The sequence below is a fragment of the Stenella coeruleoalba genome (assembly GCF_951394435.1).
Source record: "Stenella coeruleoalba genome assembly, chromosome: X".
NCBI classification, from domain to species: domain Eukaryota; kingdom Metazoa; phylum Chordata; class Mammalia; order Artiodactyla; family Delphinidae; genus Stenella; species Stenella coeruleoalba.
In genome coordinates this window covers 77,523,945-77,542,887 of record NC_137152.1, presented here as the reverse complement: position 1 = coordinate 77,542,887, position 18,943 = coordinate 77,523,945, and the positions used below count along the sequence as shown (strand labels likewise).

Sequence of the window (18,943 nt, the reverse complement as noted above, 5' to 3'; positions counted from 1 at the left end):
TGAAACTGTTCGCTAAACCATAAGCAGCCACTTTGCAACCTTTCCTATATTACATCTTCAGGCCCTATCTTATATTCTGTTTTCCTGTCTACCTTCCCCATTAGACCTAGTATTTTGAGGGCACCAGCTATGTTCATTGGGGAAGAAAAACATATAATTTATCATAATAAAATGTGCTAAATATTACAATTGAGCTATATACACGGTGCTATGGAAAGGAAGGTGTTATCTAAGATGGCTTTTCCTTCAAAGACTGACATGAAGCTTAATTTTGATGGATATTTAGGAGCTTGCTGGGCACACTCAAGAAGAAAAGGGCATTCTGGCTCAAAGAAGCAGACTGTGCTTGATTTAGAGGGATTAAAGAATAGGATGTTAAGGAATTGCCAAGTGTTCCTGTACAGACAGAGGACAGGCACATGTAAGAATGCAGCTGGAGGTGAAATTAGAAAAGCAAGCGGGGATAAGATCACAAAAGGAATAGGGAGCCATTTGAAAGTTTTGATGGGGTAGCAGCAGCATCTCTTGTAACCATGTAGAGCATGTGTGGGTGGGGTGTGAGAGCCAAGACTAGGAGAGTATTGAGGAGACTGGGGCAGCCACAGGTGTGTTAAATCATGGGTCTGAGATTAGGGGAGAGAGCTGAGAGTTATTTAGGAGAAAGAACTTGGTAACTGGATGTGGAGAAATCAGTAATCTTTCAGTAGCTTCTGGCATAGGCCATTGGATTGCTTATGGTACCAAGACCAGAAATATAGGCTGGCTCTGGCCCACATTAAAATGAGCTCCAGATTCCTTCATTGCCCCAAACTCTGTTATTTAACCCCACCCTTATACACTTAAGCCTCCAGTTTAATGCAGGTCCTCACTGACTCACACATGTCTCCTAGGTAGCACCCCAAACAAATCTCTCTATCCTAATCCAGTATTTCTCAAAGTCAGCTCTTGAGCCTACCTTATCAGAATCTCCTGTGGTGCTTGATAAAAAGGCAGAGTTCTTGGCCCTATCCCAGACCCCATGAAGGGCAAAACCTGCATTTTGATACTTTCAACTTTGGGAACCACTAGCCTGATCCAGCCTACCTACTACTATCAAATTTATTTTTCTTAAACCCTGCTTCCCTCATGTCACTTGCTTGCTCCAACTAATTTCTAATCTTCTACCCAGACTTCAAGATCCTCTTTCAACTTGATTTTTGAATCTTTCCAATTTACTTTTTTGTTCTTTGTTCCAACAAAGTCAACCTCATCTCTCATTTCCCTCTTCTCCCTCCACCCCCTCCCAAACACAGTTTGGTTCTTTCTCCAAGCCTTTGCATTCAATATTACTTCCACAATCTGCGAGCTTCTCTATCATCTCTCCTCCCCAGTCAAATCCCAGCCACCAGATCCTGAAAGTCTAGAAATGTGCATGGAGTTTTCTCTAATTACTCTAACCCTACTTCTCTCTCCTGCTCATGTATTCCTATTACACTTACAATCAGCCGGCACAATTTAAGGTTTGATTATTTCAACATATATTATTGAAACTATAAGGTCTTATCTCATTCTTATTTGCCAGTCATCAGTGTGCCTAGCACAGTTCTTGGCACATAATAAGCACTGAAGAAATATTTGTTGATTTTTGAAATCATCCCAAAAGATGAATGGCTTTGTTTTCCCTTAAATGTCACGTGAATTCAAAAAGAAAAAAAAAGAGGACTTCAATTTTTAAAAGCAAAACAAATGTAAATATATTTACTATTCTAGATACCACGGTACCTGATGATGCTAAAGATAATGTTTCCTGGCCTGTTTTTGAAATGCAGACTGCTTAATCATGAAGGCAAGGTAATTACAAATAGCTCTTAATCACAATACAGGCCACTTTTGGTGTATTGGTATAATAGTGTATCATGTAATTGTGGCACTGAAATGCAGTGTCTGTAGTAAAAGAACCTTTAGAAGACAGCAACAGAAAGAACCTTAAAAGATAACGCAAGCCAATCACTTCAATTTATCCACTTAATAACTGAACCTCAGAGAAACTACATGACTTGCCCAAAGTCACAGAGCTGATGAGTGGCACCCAACAAAGACAAGCACGCAGGTCTCCTGACTGAACATCAAAGGTTGCTCTCGTTACACTATGTGCTTAGGGATACTAAAGTCAAAGTCAGATACTTCAATAAGAATTCCTGTTAGCATAAACCAACCTTTTATGAGTCTCTGCCTGCCATCCTGAAAAACTGAGGTAAAACACACAGTTTTATCAGAATCATAAAGACTGACACGGGCACAATTACGAAAAAAAAAGAAAAAAATTTTAAAAAGAAGTAAAACTTTCTAAGACAGAATATACAAGCATATTCTACTTCTAAAGCATTTCCCAAAGCCACAGGAAAAATACTTACCATAGCTAAATTCTATTCACCTGATCTTAATATTCACCTCACTGTTTTGGTAAAATATACACCAAAAGAAGAGCCCAACATATAAAATACTATAAGCAAAAATCACTCAATCCCCAAAAGCACAAATTCACTACTAAGGGTAAAACACATCTTTTGTACTCACCATAACTTTACTTCCAACTATCTGCATGCAGTGGTCAACGGAGAGTGGTTATGGTGTAAAAAAAAACAAACAGCAACAGTATTAGTAATCAGAAGCTTTTCACAGAAGTTAAGTGTTTAGTAAATTAGTAAATAGCTACCCCCATGTATACTTTTAATACTTTAGATCTAGAGGCTAACACAAGTAAATCAGTATTGATTTCTACCATATTTCAAAAATGTGTAAAGTCTGCAGAATAAAGATTCCCACATAAAAGATTATTACAACTTAAGGATTTTTTTTTTAATTTTCTGTAATGGGCTTCTCAGCTAGTGCAGTGTAAACATCAAGTAATGCAAGATTAAGTATAATCGGGCATCAGATATTTTATCAGCCCACAACCCCTCAAAAAAATTATCACAAGAAAATCGAATTTTTTCCAAATATTGCTTTTTTCTCTTTCCTTATTTTAACAGGTATACTATTAAGGTTGAAATTATGTATTTTAGAATATAAATGTTGCATTTAAAGTCATGCATTAAGTTAATAAATAAACTTTAGGTTGAAAACTGGAATATTTTATATTGTTATGAATTTAAGGTTTAAAATATTGTTTTATATTATACTTGAAAATTACAAAGCAGATAGATTGCTTATGATTCTAGTTTTCTAGATCATCCTAGAATTTCTATTATAAGAGCACAGTTTTGTATATAATGCAAAGACAAAGAAGTAGTTTGTATTTAAACATAGTTATTCATAAGGAGGAAACAGTTCAAAAATTACAACCTCGACTGAGCTTTTCTAACGGTTAAGAGAAAAGAGAATTTCTGAGAATTTGTGTTTAAGAAAGCAAGAAGTAAAATCATAGTCCTAAAACATAATTTTATACTAAAATCCAATCCAAATCATTGTTATCAGTTTCCTACACTTGAATATCAAGCAATGTTCAAAAAAGACCTAATCCACAATTGAAAACCATTAATCTGATAGCAGTTTTATTATCACTATGTGCTGTTTTTCAGCTAGTACTTTAAAAATAAAAATCAAATATAATTGAAATCCCAATAAGAATTCTAAGTTTAACAGGATACTGCAAGATACAAAAAGATAATGACAGTTTCCCAGTAAATTATTTCAGAGGAATCCATGAATCTCCAAATAGAGAAGTAGCTTTCTTAAATATTCATTCAACAGACTATTTACAGGCAGTGATTATTTAGTTGAATAAAAGCTTCTGTGGTGCCATTAACCACCTTCTGAATTGAAAGATATGCTACTGACCTAAATTATTTCCTCCCACCAAAAAGACAGAGATCTTATTTGTCTCTTGTTTATTTAGCACAGACATGAAGCTAAAAAAATGAATGCAAGCCTTCTTAACAATTAAGGCAGGTCTATACTCGGTGAAACGACCAGAATACGGCCCATTTAATGATTCATTCCAATTGCAAGATGATTGCATTTAGCTAAAGCACATACAGCAAAGAGATTAGATGAGACAAGGAAAGCTAAAAGAAACTGGTTTGGTCATGTTTGGGTTCAATTGTTTCACCGTATCTAGGTGATGCCTCGAAAAGATCTGAGAAAGAAAATATCTGATAATGGCAAAGGCAAAACCATTAATATATGTATACGCACATACAAGTAGATATACTACAGCTCTCAAATGCTTATTATATGGGTCAATCTAAAAAAATTTAGAGATGTATTTGGTATCACTATTTTGAATTATTTCCTATTGAGAGTTTTTTAAATCAATGATACCTTTCAATGTATCTTCATGAAAATATAATTTTACATATTTTTAAATCTCAACTTCAAAAATTGCTATTTAAGTTAGAAATAAACTAGTTTCTTAATATTCTCATAAGGACATTGACATCTGGCAAACTAATGTTAGGATTTCAGTGACTAATTTTTCCTCATATATAGGAAAAATTATAGGCTGTCAAAAAATAACATGCAACATTCCCTCTAAGTCACTGATTTCTTGTGCCTCTCAGGATTATGAATTGATATGACAATGTTGCAATATTAACAAAGCTTGGTTTTCCATTTCTGAAAACATATGTTGGTGTTTTGAAAACAAAGGCTCTTCCAGATTATCTGTGGCCAAATTATCTACACATACTAACTACCCTAGATCAGGTCCATAACCGCACTTGCTACAATGAGCAAATGAGTACAGCTCCAGCAGAGAAGAGGCTCTTTTCCACTCCCTTAAAGTCCACTCATCACTGACAGAGTTACTCAAGCTACTTTTTCCTTCGCATTCACACAACTTGACATTCTCTACTAAGGAACTTGAAAAGGAAAAAAACTAAGCAATAGTTTTCATCATTATCTTTCAATTTCCTTTATATTCTCTTATTTCAGGCTAATTTTGGCATAGTCAATTACACAATAAAAGACTCTCCTTTGCTTTAGAAACAGGTTTTGAGCCCAAACCTGTGTATTAGTTTCATGTTGCTTTATGGTCCTTACCCACAAACCCAGGAGAATGACCCACGTCTCTTACTGAGCTCATATTTTATTTGTTTTTCAATTCCACACAAAATGACTAATACAGGTGTTAAAGGTGGAAATGTACAATTTATGTTTAAATTTAACTGTAATTTTCACACATTTTACATATGACTACAAGACATTTTTCCACCATGGACTGTAGTCCTTAACTTTGCTTTTACTTCAAGATGAAAGTTTTGGCTACTTGTAAAGCATTTTCATAAAGAAGTGGTTACAATCATATCTACTTTAAAAGTGGAAACATTTTTAATCAGTATATCAATATAATGAAAAAGTAAGCATAAAAAGGTATGACAAGCAAAGCATATCTAAAGCCTAATAAAAAACAGCAGGATGGAAACCTTGGTTACACATAGGTAAATGGGCATAGGTTAGGTTATAATTTATGCAAATGTTATTGTCATGATCACGAAGAGGTCAAAAGATGAGAGGATGGTTTGTCACTGAATGGCATCCCTATCACCTTCAAAAGGAAATCACATATGCAATTTCCTTTGTTTTCGCCACAGAAAACACAGCACTAATGAATGTCTCCCCAAAGTGAGAAAGCTTTAAAGCATGCTTATCAACAGGCTTTCTTTCATCATAATATTTGGTCCATGAAAAATATTTGCAAATAAAATGTATAACCTTAGAGCTCTAATGAAAGTTCTGTACACACATCAGGTGCTCCTACGTGTGCTAAAGGAAGCAAATAAGGATCACATACTAAATAGTTATAGTACTGATTTTGAGCCTAACACCTTAAATATAGTATTTTCATGTCTTTTGAGAAACATTCAATTTCCATGTTTCAAATAAAGCAATTGTAGAGAGCTCATCCAATGTTTACCCAAAGTTTAGCATTTTAATCTTAAAAATGAGTCTATAAATTAAAAGTGTGCATCTCTCTGGTCAGTTGAAGAGGAAACAATAGGATAAGTGAAAACAAGCTCTACATAGAGATAGAGTCAATATCAAAAGGTTAAGGAGTAAGAGCTTCATACAATCTTGATTATATTCAGTCCCACTTACACAAACAAAAACAACAAATGAGCCAGAAACACTAACAAAATCTTACCATTAAAAACACCACATAATTATTCATGTATTATTATCTGTACTTTGCACTCAGATTTAGCTATATAGATTTACTAGTGTATTTGCCTTTAGGTATTTGAAAAATAACATTGAATGTACACCCTGCACTTCCTAAAGCATTTTACTGTGAACAATAAGCTGACTACAAAAATGAGGAGATTCATCAGAATTTCAAAGCAAAACCTATGCCTCACCTAATTCTATTGAAAACGATGCTCATGGCAAATTTCACTTATCACTTGAAACATATTTCTGCCCTTGGATACCAGAAGCAAATTAAAAAACATGCTGTCGCTCTGCTCTGGCAGAGCTGCAATGCGTTATGTTTAAATAGTTCAGCATTCAGATTTAGCTTGCTTGAAGTACAATATGGAATCAATACAATTGTAGAATTCAGGGCAAAATGCATCAGTAATTGCCACTGCAATTACTGTACTGAAATAGCATTAATAGGATAGCCAAATAACTTTAGAACATATTTTTCCACTGAAGAGCTATTTTATTCACTGGTCAAGTTTTTACATTTAAAATATGTATGTCTTAAATGTAAATGTGTTTGTGTGTGATATACATATTACACAAACATAAAATCACTGTGTGATACATACATATATACACACATGTATATAATATATAACAAATATAGTGATGTTATGAATTCTAAATGTGAAAAGCTTCTTCTTTACAGAAATGTAAAAGATATATTTCACCATTTCAAAAAATACATTTTTTCTTACAAAAATAAATCAAACCTGAAGACTATTTTTGGAAGCACCTTAGGAAATGAACAAGGCAACACATTCCATTAAAACACAAAGATTTTCCTGCTGAAGACAAGTCTTTTCAATGAACCCTACTTTCAAGTCTTTTGAGACTCGCACAGATTTCATTAAAGCTCCTATTAAAAACCCTTCTTTATGTTAAATTTAGCTGTATAATAACAATTATGAGGTAGTTTACAGAGTTAGCATCACAGAAAATAATGAAAAAAACCAAAACTGCTTATTAAAAGCATTGCTAAAAATTTCATGCAAGCAGATACCGGACATATAGCTTTAATGTAAACTTAGGTAAATCTTGTGACTAGGCTATGTTTGTATCTTCTCCCTCAAAATCTGAAATGTTCATGTAACAAACTGTGTATTAAGTGGAATACCTGCAAACTGCTGTCATTTGTTAGTAAGTGCACAAAAACTCAGCCCCAAAACTTACTGGATTAACTCAGAGCCCTCTATCCTTAGTCTGTCTTGTTTATAAGAATGGAAGTCTCTCTAATTAAGAACAGTTTTGAAATATATACAAAATGTATTAAAGTACATGTATATGCTTCTTTTATGAAGTCTATATAAGTACATTGAGGCAAGAACTTGGAGAGCCAAGATTTGTTTCTTTTTAAGCAGATAACGCTAAGCTCATTATGTGGGTGCCAGGAGATTCTCACTACTTACAGATTTGGCAGTAGCAGAAATATACTGGACGACCATCTCACGCTTGGTGGTAAAATCTTTGTTTCGTAAAGGAGCTTTTCGTTCTTCATTAAGGTTCATGTCCTCCTGTTAAAAAGAACATTTATTGTGAGCATTAGCAAATTTCTGCTTACGAGTTTCAAAAGTGATTAGTAAATATTAAACAACAAGGTCCTACCATATAGCACAGGAAACTATACTCAATATCCTATAATAAACCATAATGGAAAAGAATATGAAAAAGAATATATATATATGTATGACTGAATCACTTTGTTGTGCAGCACAAATTAACACACCATTATAAATCAACTAGACCTCAATAAAATAAATTTTAAAAAAAGAAAAAGAAATTAATATTTTTTATCTTAAAATAGTCATGCTATGACTAACAACAACCGTCATTTTTCTGGCTCCTTCACTATTATTTTTCACTCTATATACCATAATCTTGTATAAACTTTACCATATAATCATGGTTCATATCACTACCTACTCAATAAATGAGCAGAAAGAAAAAAAACTTTTAACTATTTCATAGAATAAACTGGCAATTTATAGTATAGATATACATCATACCTTAGCAAAGCTATTTATTTACACTGATAGTAAAAATAAACAGATAAACAAACACTTTACTATTTGGCATATGTTCTCATAGGATCATTATTATCTAGAAGAGCAAATATGATTTGTAAATTAATAGGAAATATATAGCTACAATATGTCACTGAAGAAAGATTCATGAGAAGTTGCTGAATTTGGAAAAAAGAAAATCAGAAACATAGTTACCCGTATAGGGATAACAAAAACTACTCACTGTAGAGAAAAATATTGTTACGACAACACATTGTTTTGAGGTTCAATAAGCTTTAATTTGGTTGGAAATCTTCCTTTATATTGTGATACACACACATGTATAACATTTTCACTAGACAAATTATTTTTCTTCATTTTGAAACTCATGTTAACCCCTGCAACACATTAAGACAGGGGCCCCCAAACCCCAGGCCATGGCCTGTTAGAAACTGGGCCACACAGTAGGAGGTGAGCGGCAGGTGAGCAAAGCTTCATCTGCCGCTCCCCATCGCTCGCATTACAGCCTGAACCATCCCCCACTTCCCTGTCCTTGGAAAAATTGTCTTTCACTAAACCAGTCCCTGGTGCCAAAAAGGTTGGGGACCGCTATATTAAGACACCCTTGAAGGGTCACAAAATCAAGTTGGAAAGGACTATGCTTCAAAAAGTAACATCAAATGAAAAGACAACCTACAGAATGGGTGAAAATGTTTACAAGTCATATGTCTGATAAGGGGCTTGTATATAAATTATAAAAAGAAGCCTTACAAGACAACAATAAAAAGACAAATAACCCAAATACAAGTGGACAAAGGATTTGAATAGACATTTCTCTAAAGAAGATATACAAATGGCCAATAAGCACATGATGTTCAACATCATTATTCATCAGGGAAATGCAAATCAAAATCACAGTGAGGGCTTCCCTGGTGGCACAGTGGTTGAGAGTCCGCCTGCCGATGCAGGGGACACGGGTTTGTGCCCCGGTCCGGGAAGATCCCACATGCCGTGGAGCGGCTGGGCCCGTGAGCCGTGGCTGCTGAGTCTGCGCGTCCGGAGCCTGTGCTCCGCAATGTGAGAGGCCACAACAGTGAGAGGCCCACGTACCACAAAAAAAAAAAAAAAAAAAATCACAGTGAGATAACATTTCACTCCCACCAGGATGGCTATGACAAGAAAGGTAATAACAATTGTTGGTGAGGATGTGGAGAAATTGGAACCCTCACACACTTCTGGTGAGAATGTGAAATGATGCAGCCACTTTGGAAAACAGTCTAGCAGTTCCTCAAAAAGTTATACTTAGAGTTATCACATGACTCAGCTTATACCCAAGAGAAATGAAAACATCTGTTCACATAAAAACTTGTACATGGGGACTTCTCTGGCAGTCCAGCGGTTAAGACTTTGCCTTCCAGTGCAGGGAGTACAGGTTTGACCCCTGTACTGGTCAGGGAGCTAAGATCCCACATGCCTCAGGGCCAGAAAAACAAAAAACATAAAACAGAAGAAATATTGTAACAAATTCAATAAAGACTTTAAAAATGGTCCACATCAAAAAATCTTTAAAAAAAAAAAAAACTTGTACATGAATGTTCATAGCAGCAGCAGCATCAGAGTGGAAACAATCCAAATGTCCATCAAGTGATGAATGGATAAACAAATGTCATATGTCCATGCAACTGAATATTATTCAGCCACAAAGAGGAATGAAGCACTGATACATGCTATGGCATGGATGAACCTTGAAATCACATTATGCTAAATGAAAGAAGCCAGTCACAAAAGGCCATATATTGTAAGATCCCATTTATATTAAATATCCAGAACAGGCAAATCTATAGAGACAGAAAGTGGATTAGAGGTTGTCAGGGGCAGGGTAAGGTGGGGATGGGAGAATTGGGGTGTGACTGCCAACATATACGGTGTTTCTTTTGGGGGTGATAAAAATGTTCTGAAAGTGATTGTTGTGATGGTTGCACAGCTATTTGAATATATGAAAAAAACACATTGAACTGTATACTTTAATAGAGTAAATTTTATTGCATCTGAATGGTACCTCAATTTTTTAAAAACAGAAAAAGAAATCAGTATTTTTATCCCTTTACTTGCTTAGTAATTCTAACCATTACTATTCTTTAATCAAGTAAACTAATAGGCCAACAAAGAAAAATACTAAAATTATTTTAAAGATTCGTATGTGAGAATGTGGGGGAAAAAACAAAGGATACAAAGGAAAAAACAAAGGAAAAAACAAAGGATAAAAAGTAATCAAACTGCATCAATTGAATAGTAACTTCAGTGACAGCAAGGATCTCATGATCTATAGTTGCACCCACTGCAGTGACTCCTATGATGATTAATTCACAATCAATACTTATAAATTTCGTGTATATATACCTATCCCCTTTGATAGGCAGATGAAGGAAGGAAAGGACTTCCACGTCCTTCACCTTGAAATACTATACCTCTATTAATTCAGCTTCAGATTTTATGGCTTTATTGGCAAGTACATCATTCTGCTGACTCATATTGTGTTAGTTTCCATCAAAACCCCCTAAATACTGCTCATGTATAATGGACTATGTCCCTACCATCTCATAACATTCTGGTTAAATTATAGTCTCCTGCAAATGTAGTTAGCATGAATCTGCATCCCCAAGTAGAATCGACTCTGGAACGGTGACAAGATTGTATTTGTACACGTCACAGCCAGGCTTAACAGTGCCACCTTTGGCAGTCTCTAGGTAGAGAGTTTGCTCTCCTTCCAGTGACATTTCTATGTTACCATGTACCTCTAATCCAATTTTTAATGGCACACACTGCTAAGATCATGCTATCAGACTAGAGTCATGGAGGCAGGCAGGACATTAAGGGGAATATGGAGAATACAGACCTCAGAGGAATGTCAAGATTAATTGTGATCAGGAACCCAAGCCTCGTATATATTAACTAGCCATCAAAGAATGCTAGCTATTAGTGTTATTATCACTTTCCTGGTCTCGTTTCTTTTTTTTCCTGTAAATGGCCTAGACCCTTCTTTTTTTTGTTTTATTTTTGTTGGAGTATAGTTGACTTACAATATTGTATTAGCCTCAGGTTTACAGCAAAGTGAAGCAGTTACACATATACATATATGCACTCTTTTTTTTAAGATTCTTTTCCCATAGGCCATTACAGAGTATTGAGTAGAGTTCCCAGTGCTATATAGCAGGTTCTTATTAGTTATCTATTTTCTATATAGTAGTGTGTATATGTCAATCCCAATCTCCCAATTTATCCCTCCCTGCACCCATATCCCCTGGTAACCATAAGCCTGTCTTCCACATCCATGACTCTACTTATGTTTTGTAAATAAGTTCATTTGTACCCTTTTTTTCTTTTTTACCACTTTTCATCTTACCCCTTAGGTTTGAATGATACAAGCTTGTTTGCAGTTTTTCTACATACGCTATGCTGTTACACACTTCCATTACTTTGTTCATGATGCTGTTCTCTCTGCCTAGAATGCTGTCAACTTCAGCACCCTCTTCATCTATTAACCCCCATCTTATCCCACCTCACCGCACCCCACCACACCCAAATCCATATCGGGCTAACTCATGTACTTCTGCTAATTCTTCAGATTTCCCCCAAAGCATCTCATTTAGAAATGACTATCTTCATTCTATTCTTCCATATTAATTTCCTATATTGTATCAATATAAGCTAACTGAGGGAAGAAACTGGGTTCTTTTTTTCTTTGTATTTCCAAGCAAAGAGTATGCGTTCCTGGAATGCACCAGGCATTTAATAAATATCTGTTGAACCAATGTGATACTTAGGAGCTTTTCTCTAAATATTTTAATTTGCTTTACCACAAACACAAAATCCACAAAACCCATTAATTTATAATTTAAAATCCATTAATTTATAATCTTAAAATAATCAAAGATAACTATAATTGCTGTTCATGCTAGGGTATATTTTTAGGTACTAGGGTATCATTAGTTTATTCTCTTCAGGGGTACAGGTCCCCTCGAGATAGAAGTTAAAGAATACTTGAATAATTACTATTGAGAAGCAGAAGGAAGAGGGCAAGCATTAGATGGTGAAGCGAAGTTCAGATTTAAAAACAGCGAGTGGAAAATCCAGCCTTAAACTGGGATCAATGCATGTTGCAGAAACAGAAACAGTTACTTTATAGAAAATATATAGACATTTTTAGCAACTGTATAGAAAGAAGGAGCAAGTATTACTTCCTACAGAGGAGGAAAAGATGTAAAAACATAAAGGGTTGACATTTACCTTTCATAAAACAAGTGAGGAATTTTAAAAAGAAATGTTCTATCCTTTCTAGTTCTAGTAGAGGAATTATCTATAGAGCAAAGCCACAGACATTTTTTATACCTATAAATCTGCTGCATAGGTTGATTGGGACTAGGTACCATTCACATGAACAATGACTCATCTTATTTTTACAGAAAGAAGCAGCATACTACTAATTAGGCAGCTAATACTTCCAAATCATTAACTCCAGCTTTATAATACAATCATAAAACTAGAGCAATACTCATAATTCAATATTAATTCTAAAAAATGTAATTGAATATGAAACTACTTCTAAGCACACTGAGTATTTTTCTTTTTAATTGAAATATAGTTGATTTACAATGTTAAGTTTCAGGTGTACAGTAAAGTGATTCAGTTTTATATATACACACACACACACACACACACATAAATATTCTTTTTCAGATTCTTTTCCATTATAGGTTATTATAAGATATTGAGTAGAGTTCCCTGTGCTATACAGTAGGTCCTTATTGGTCATCTATTTTATATATAGTAGTGTTAAACACACTGAGTTCTTATAGTACTCAAAACACAAAAGCAAGCTTTTAGTGTATTTAACATTTAGTTAGTACTTCCACAATACATGAGAAGAATGTGGTATTTTGTAATTTAAGAAATGCTGAAGTAAATAACTGACCACTTATAATATTTGTATTAAGCCATGTTTGTAAGCACTAAACCATTTTATCTCCTACCATTTATGCCATGATGCAATTTTCCTATTGTAGACAAACTCCTTCACTTCTTCAGCAAATACACATTGTATTCTTAAAGTTATAACTGAGGAGCCGTATAAGAATAGAGTCAAATGAGAAGGTTAAAAGTTGAACCAGCTGCCTATTCATTCATTTGTACTCTTTCATTCATTCATTCTCATTCTCTCTCTCTTTCTCCCTCTCACCCCCCAGTAAATCTTTAAACAGGTGACAGTACAATTTTTTAAACTTTCTCGTGTCCTAACATCATTTTCTATTTTCCTAACCCTTCCACTGTTTTCCTCACTTGTTTTATGAAAGGTAAATGTCAACCCTTTATGTTTTTACATCTTTTCCTCCTCTGTAAGAAGTAATATTTTCTCCTTCTTTCTATGCAGTTGCTAAAAATGTCTATATATTTTCTATAAAGTAACTGTTTCTGTTTCTGCAACATGCATTGATCCCAGTTTAAGGCTGGATTTTCCACTCGCTGTTTTTAAATCTGAACTTCACTTCACCATCTAATGCTTGCCCTCTTCCTTCTGCTTCTCAATAGTAATTATTCAAGTATTCTTTAACTTCTATCTCGAGGGGACCTGTACCCCTGAAGAGAATAAACTAATGATACCCTAGTACCTAAAAATATACCCTAGCATGAACAGCAATTATAGTTATCTTTGATTATTTTAAGATTATAAATTAATGGATTTTTACATTTATTTCTTTATTCTTTTCTAAAGAAACGTTCATATAAAGATATGCTCTATAGATAATTCCTCTACTAGAACTAGAAAGGACAGAACATTTCTTTTTAAAATTCCAATAAAAGCATCAGGAATTTTCTACATAAGTAAATAAATGGCCAATTGTACCTGGTATTAATTAACTACCTCATGTCGTCAAATGATCCAGTTAAGTTTACCTATATAGAATGTAGCAGCATAACATATAGAAGTTTACATGGAAAACAAAGTTAAAGGGGAAAAAAATTGTCCAAATACATTATCCCTACAAATGGTATGGAGCCAAAAGCCGGGGCAAGCAAGCGTGAAATTAAGTGAATGTTACTGAGTACTGCACAAAAAGTCTTCAGCTATTTCTACTTTCAGGGCCTATTGGAGGAAACTACAACTATGAACACCTACATATACCTCTTCACCATCAATAAGGTAAATTCAGAACATCTATTTAGCTATTAGGAAACCCAAATATTATTTTTACTCTCCCATAATCCTTAATCCTGAGCTCAACATGGAACAAGTGTCCAGAGTCCAAAGATTACTTAAAGGATCCACTGTGGTTTGTGAAATACTGATGTTTATTCAAAATACAAGAAAATAAGCTTCAATATTTAACATGAGAATAACACTGAAGCCCTCACTGGATCCGTAGGTCCAAATGGTACATGAGGTATCTCAAGGGAAGAGTGGGGTATTCACAATGCATATTTTTTCACTGTCAGTGTACTGCAACGTACTGCAGTTTACAAGTACCTGGTTAAGTGGACTTACAGACTATTTTACCAAGTTTTAACTAAGTCAACCCTCAAAACAGCAACAACAAAATAGAAAAGTAGCTTTAAAAGATTCTTGCAAAGACAACAGATTGAGGATAATAATACCAATAATGCAAGTACAGAGGAACAAGAAAATACTAGACTGTTATATCTCCTACTCATAGGTCTGAGCCTTTCATCAGTCATATCATATGATAAAAGTAATAAAAATATAAGGCTGATAAGAAGCTGGTCCCACAAGATTAAAAATTAGTAAGGTAACTATCTGAAATATGCATGTATATCAATTATCACTGATGACTCTCATTTTATGTGCATATCGCACCTTAAAAATATTAGCTAATGATAGTATAAAGCTACCTCAAACTTGCAGACCACTTAAAATCCAAACATCTAGACCATGAGGAAAGGTTTTTCGACTTTCTCAGCAATAATTAGAATCATGTGATACGCAATCCAGTACTTAGTGAAATTTTGTAAACTTAATGACACATGTTTAGAAGACTCTTTTGAATGTTTTCTTTCTTTAATAGCAAAAGACAAAAGGTCCCATGACACTGGGGGAACACTTGGTAGAAGCAGCTGAAATAATACATGCAAAACAACATGGCAATAAACTAAAACACATTCCTTTGTCAGCAAATACTGTCAGAAGACACATAGAAATCATTGCTGAAAATTTGCTAAAACAAGTATTAGAAAAATTACTCAGTGTGGGAGGTTTATCATACAGCTGAATGAAAATACAGCTGTTTTTTCTTTTAAACAACTCAGCTTATATTATTTGCTAGATTGTTCCAATAATGAAATATAAAAACTACTTTTCTTTGACTTGCTAATGGAACAATGTAACAGAGAAAACATATTGCCAAAATAAATGATTTATTTAATAAAAGGATGTTTTATGAAAAAACTGTAAGTGGGAAGCATTCCTGAGTAAGGAAGGTTAGCCCACATATAAAATTTAAACCATTGCAAGAAAGAAGTTGAAATCAAAATACACACAGTGGTATGCAGAGTCAAGAATGTAGGTGTTTTTTGTTGTTTTTTATAAAAGCAAGATATTTCAAATACTTACAATATTTTAAAATGAGCCAGGAAGTGAGCATGAAAACATGTATCTTACAGAGAGATTTCCAGCTATTTCATGACAAAGTATTTTAAAACTTCTGAAATTTCACATGACTTGGGCATTTTTCATTCACAAAAGGACAAGTAATCCCTTAAGAGTTAACAACTGGTGAGAAAGTAACTGCTTTTCAAATGAACTTCATTGAAAAAGCCACACACTGGCAGACACAACTGCCAGGTGGGTCTCCTTCACCCTTGCATGACTCACCTCTTCTTTCTTCTTCCGGGTATTAGGTACAATGTCTGCAGCGGACATGAGTAGACAAACATGGGGGCGGGGGTCTACACATTAAGTATGTGGAAGGAAAAATGCAAAAGCCCATGTCCCTGATGACATCTAGTGAAGCCCGTTTTTTAAAGCCCATTTTGAACCAATTTATTCACAAATATAAAAACGCAACACTTCAGATTAGTTCCAAGAACAACTGACCGTCATCAAGGGAGATGGAAATTTACTAGCCGTGGTTCAGCAGGAAACTTTTGCTTGATTCATGGATAGGACTGAGCAAAGTTAATACTATGATTTAATAAGTGTTGCTAATGATGTTCTCATTCCACTTGGACCTATGCATCGTTGTCAGATTTATGTTTCAACTATAACAGACATTAAACCAAATATCAAAATAAAATGGACTCGGAACTAAACCTTCTAATTAGTCTCTTTTTTAAAACAAGACATAAAAAATAATGACACACTGACATTGCTCTCACTAAAAAGTTATTAATCGCGACAGCAAAGGCTTTTGCACCGTTAATAAATAAAATAAACTCATTTTAAATCATTTTAAAATCTTGTTCATTGCATGTTTTTCTCATTATTTTCTATGTCTGTATTTTATACATAGTATTAGTACATACATATATGTGTATATTTTATAAATAAAACATATTGGTGTTACTTGCTCAAATATATATATATATTTTTTTCTAACGGGATAGGAAATTAGAAAGTTTAGAGACTACTACACTAGTCCAGGTGTTGACACTTTTACTATAAAGGGCCAGACATTAAATGTTTTAGGCTTTGCGGGTCACAGGGTCTTTGTCACAACTACCCAACTCTGCAGTTACAGTGTAAAAGGAACTATCAACAATATGTAAACAAATGGCTGTGGCTGCATTCAACAAAATTGCATTTATGAACACTGAATTTCAGATTTTCATGTGTCCTGAAACAGTCTTCTTTTGATTTTCTGCAACCATTTAAAAATATAAAAGCTATTCTTACCTTGGGAGTCATACAAAATAAAAACCTAGAGGCAGGGATAGTGTCTTTGCCATCTTTATGCTCCCCTGCACCTAACAAAGTATCTGGCATTCAGTAGAGAGTTGTCAAATAAACTTCTCCATGATACAGAAATATGTCTTTGCTTTTCCTTTTTTTTTCCCCACAATTACACCTTACGTTCTGCCATATCACCTCTACCCTTGACAGCAAGGATTTTCCTTGAGTTGCTCTCTCTCTCTCTCTCTCTCTCTCTCCCTCTCTCTCTCTCTCTCTCTCTCTCTCTCTCTCTCTCCCCCTCCCTCCCTCCCTCCTCACAACTTAGAACAGTACCTGGCATATAGAAGGCATTGGACCTTGATGAACTAAGTCATTCAAACTCTGAGAACACTTTAATGTCAAAAAAATAAAGACTGAAAATTCAGAAGTGACACTGGGTTTCGTAGTATATTCAGATCTTCTCTTTTTCCTCCCTGAGCCCCTGTGCTGGCTTAAGTACTCACAGTAGCCTATTCACAGCTGTCCTATTACCATGGAAATCCTGTGTTTACTTGCTTGCCTCCCTGACTAAATTCTGAGCTCTCCGGGGGCAAGGGAGGAACTGGATTTATCTGTGTACCTGCAGCATGTAGCACACGACCTGGCACACTGCACATATCAATACACGGTCGTGAAAATGCCTTCATGGCAAAAAACACTAGTGGAACTTTTCAAACAGAAAAAATACCTTAGGAAACATTTCTATGTACAAATCAAGAACAGAATCAGTGAATTGTGAAGTTTATCAGCTACAATCAGAGTAAATGTACAAACCTAGTTCCCTTAATTCCTCTTCCTGGGACTTCTATCCTACTACTCCCTTATTTGTGAACTTTTGGTGAGAATTATATTTCGGAAGGAAATTTAAAAGTGACCCAGATTTAGCTAACTTTGAGACCTGTTTACAGGGTAAGTTTTGCTCCTCCTTTATATGCTTTACTTGGGAATGTGTGTAAGAAAATAAAATGACTAGAAATGATGCTGGCGTTCTCTCAGTCCAATGATACAGAGTAAGGACATTGGAAATATAAATGTAAAAAATGGAAAGTAGGCTATCTAGATAATTTCTAAGGATCTAGCCATTCCTGAAAATTATTTCCATGCCTTATTATAGATTTTAAGACCTATGTTACCAATAACTTATTTTACAGTAACTTAACCTTTAATTAAAATTACTAATGCTGAGAGCACTAAAAGGTTCTCATCCAAGCTAACCAACTCCTAAAAGACTGCTGTTGGGTGAGAAAGAAACCCATGACAGCAGTCAGGGGAAAACAAGGACAGCACCTGGGGTCCAAAGTCAAACAGGCTCTCAAAACTGATGAAAGGCAAAAGTGAGAGAACAAAATGAAAAGCTTTGGGATTATTTATGAGTTCTACCAGATGGAATATGGGACAGATAATTTAATATTTATTGCATATGACTGTACAATCATTAAATTATGCCCAAAATGCAAAATATATTAATGTAAATTGCTGAACAGAAACAAAGTATAAAACATCACATTTGCATGTGGAATCATATATTAAACATTGCCTTTAATAACGGAAGTTGAAATGAAGTGTGCCTAGAAATTAATCATAAATCATTAATCATCACTAGCCTCATCTTTTGTATACAATTAAACTATTTAATTACCTATATTAAAACACAGTCCTTATTGACATATCTGTAGGACTCTAATGTGACCAACACCAGCTGGACTTCCACTCAATAGATCCTGTACTAGGTAAAAGAAATTAAATTCCAACTTGAACTTCCAAGACATCTCTGTATATTTATTTTTTTAAGCTTAAAATGGAAATCCCCTATCCC

General features: G+C 34.6%; 1 protein-coding gene across 6 annotated transcripts in view; it reads right to left on the bottom strand.

Annotated features, from left to right (window-relative positions):
- The window catches only part of DIAPH2 (diaphanous related formin 2), an 891,299-nt gene that overhangs the window by 801,961 nt on the left and 70,395 nt on the right, over positions 1-18,943 (bottom strand). For 3 of the 6 annotated variants that reach the window (XM_079910016.1, XM_079910018.1, XM_079910020.1), the window contains 2 exons: positions 7,593-7,697; positions 2,557-2,577 (listed from right to left, as the gene is read on the bottom strand). In XM_079910016.1, the coding sequence (XP_079766142.1) occupies positions 2,557-2,577; positions 7,593-7,697 (126 nt within the window). Of the gene's footprint in view, positions 1-2,556; positions 2,578-7,592; positions 7,698-18,943 lie in introns of those variants that run through there. The other 3 variants (XM_079910017.1, XM_079910019.1, XM_079910021.1) reach the window with 2 other exon arrangements.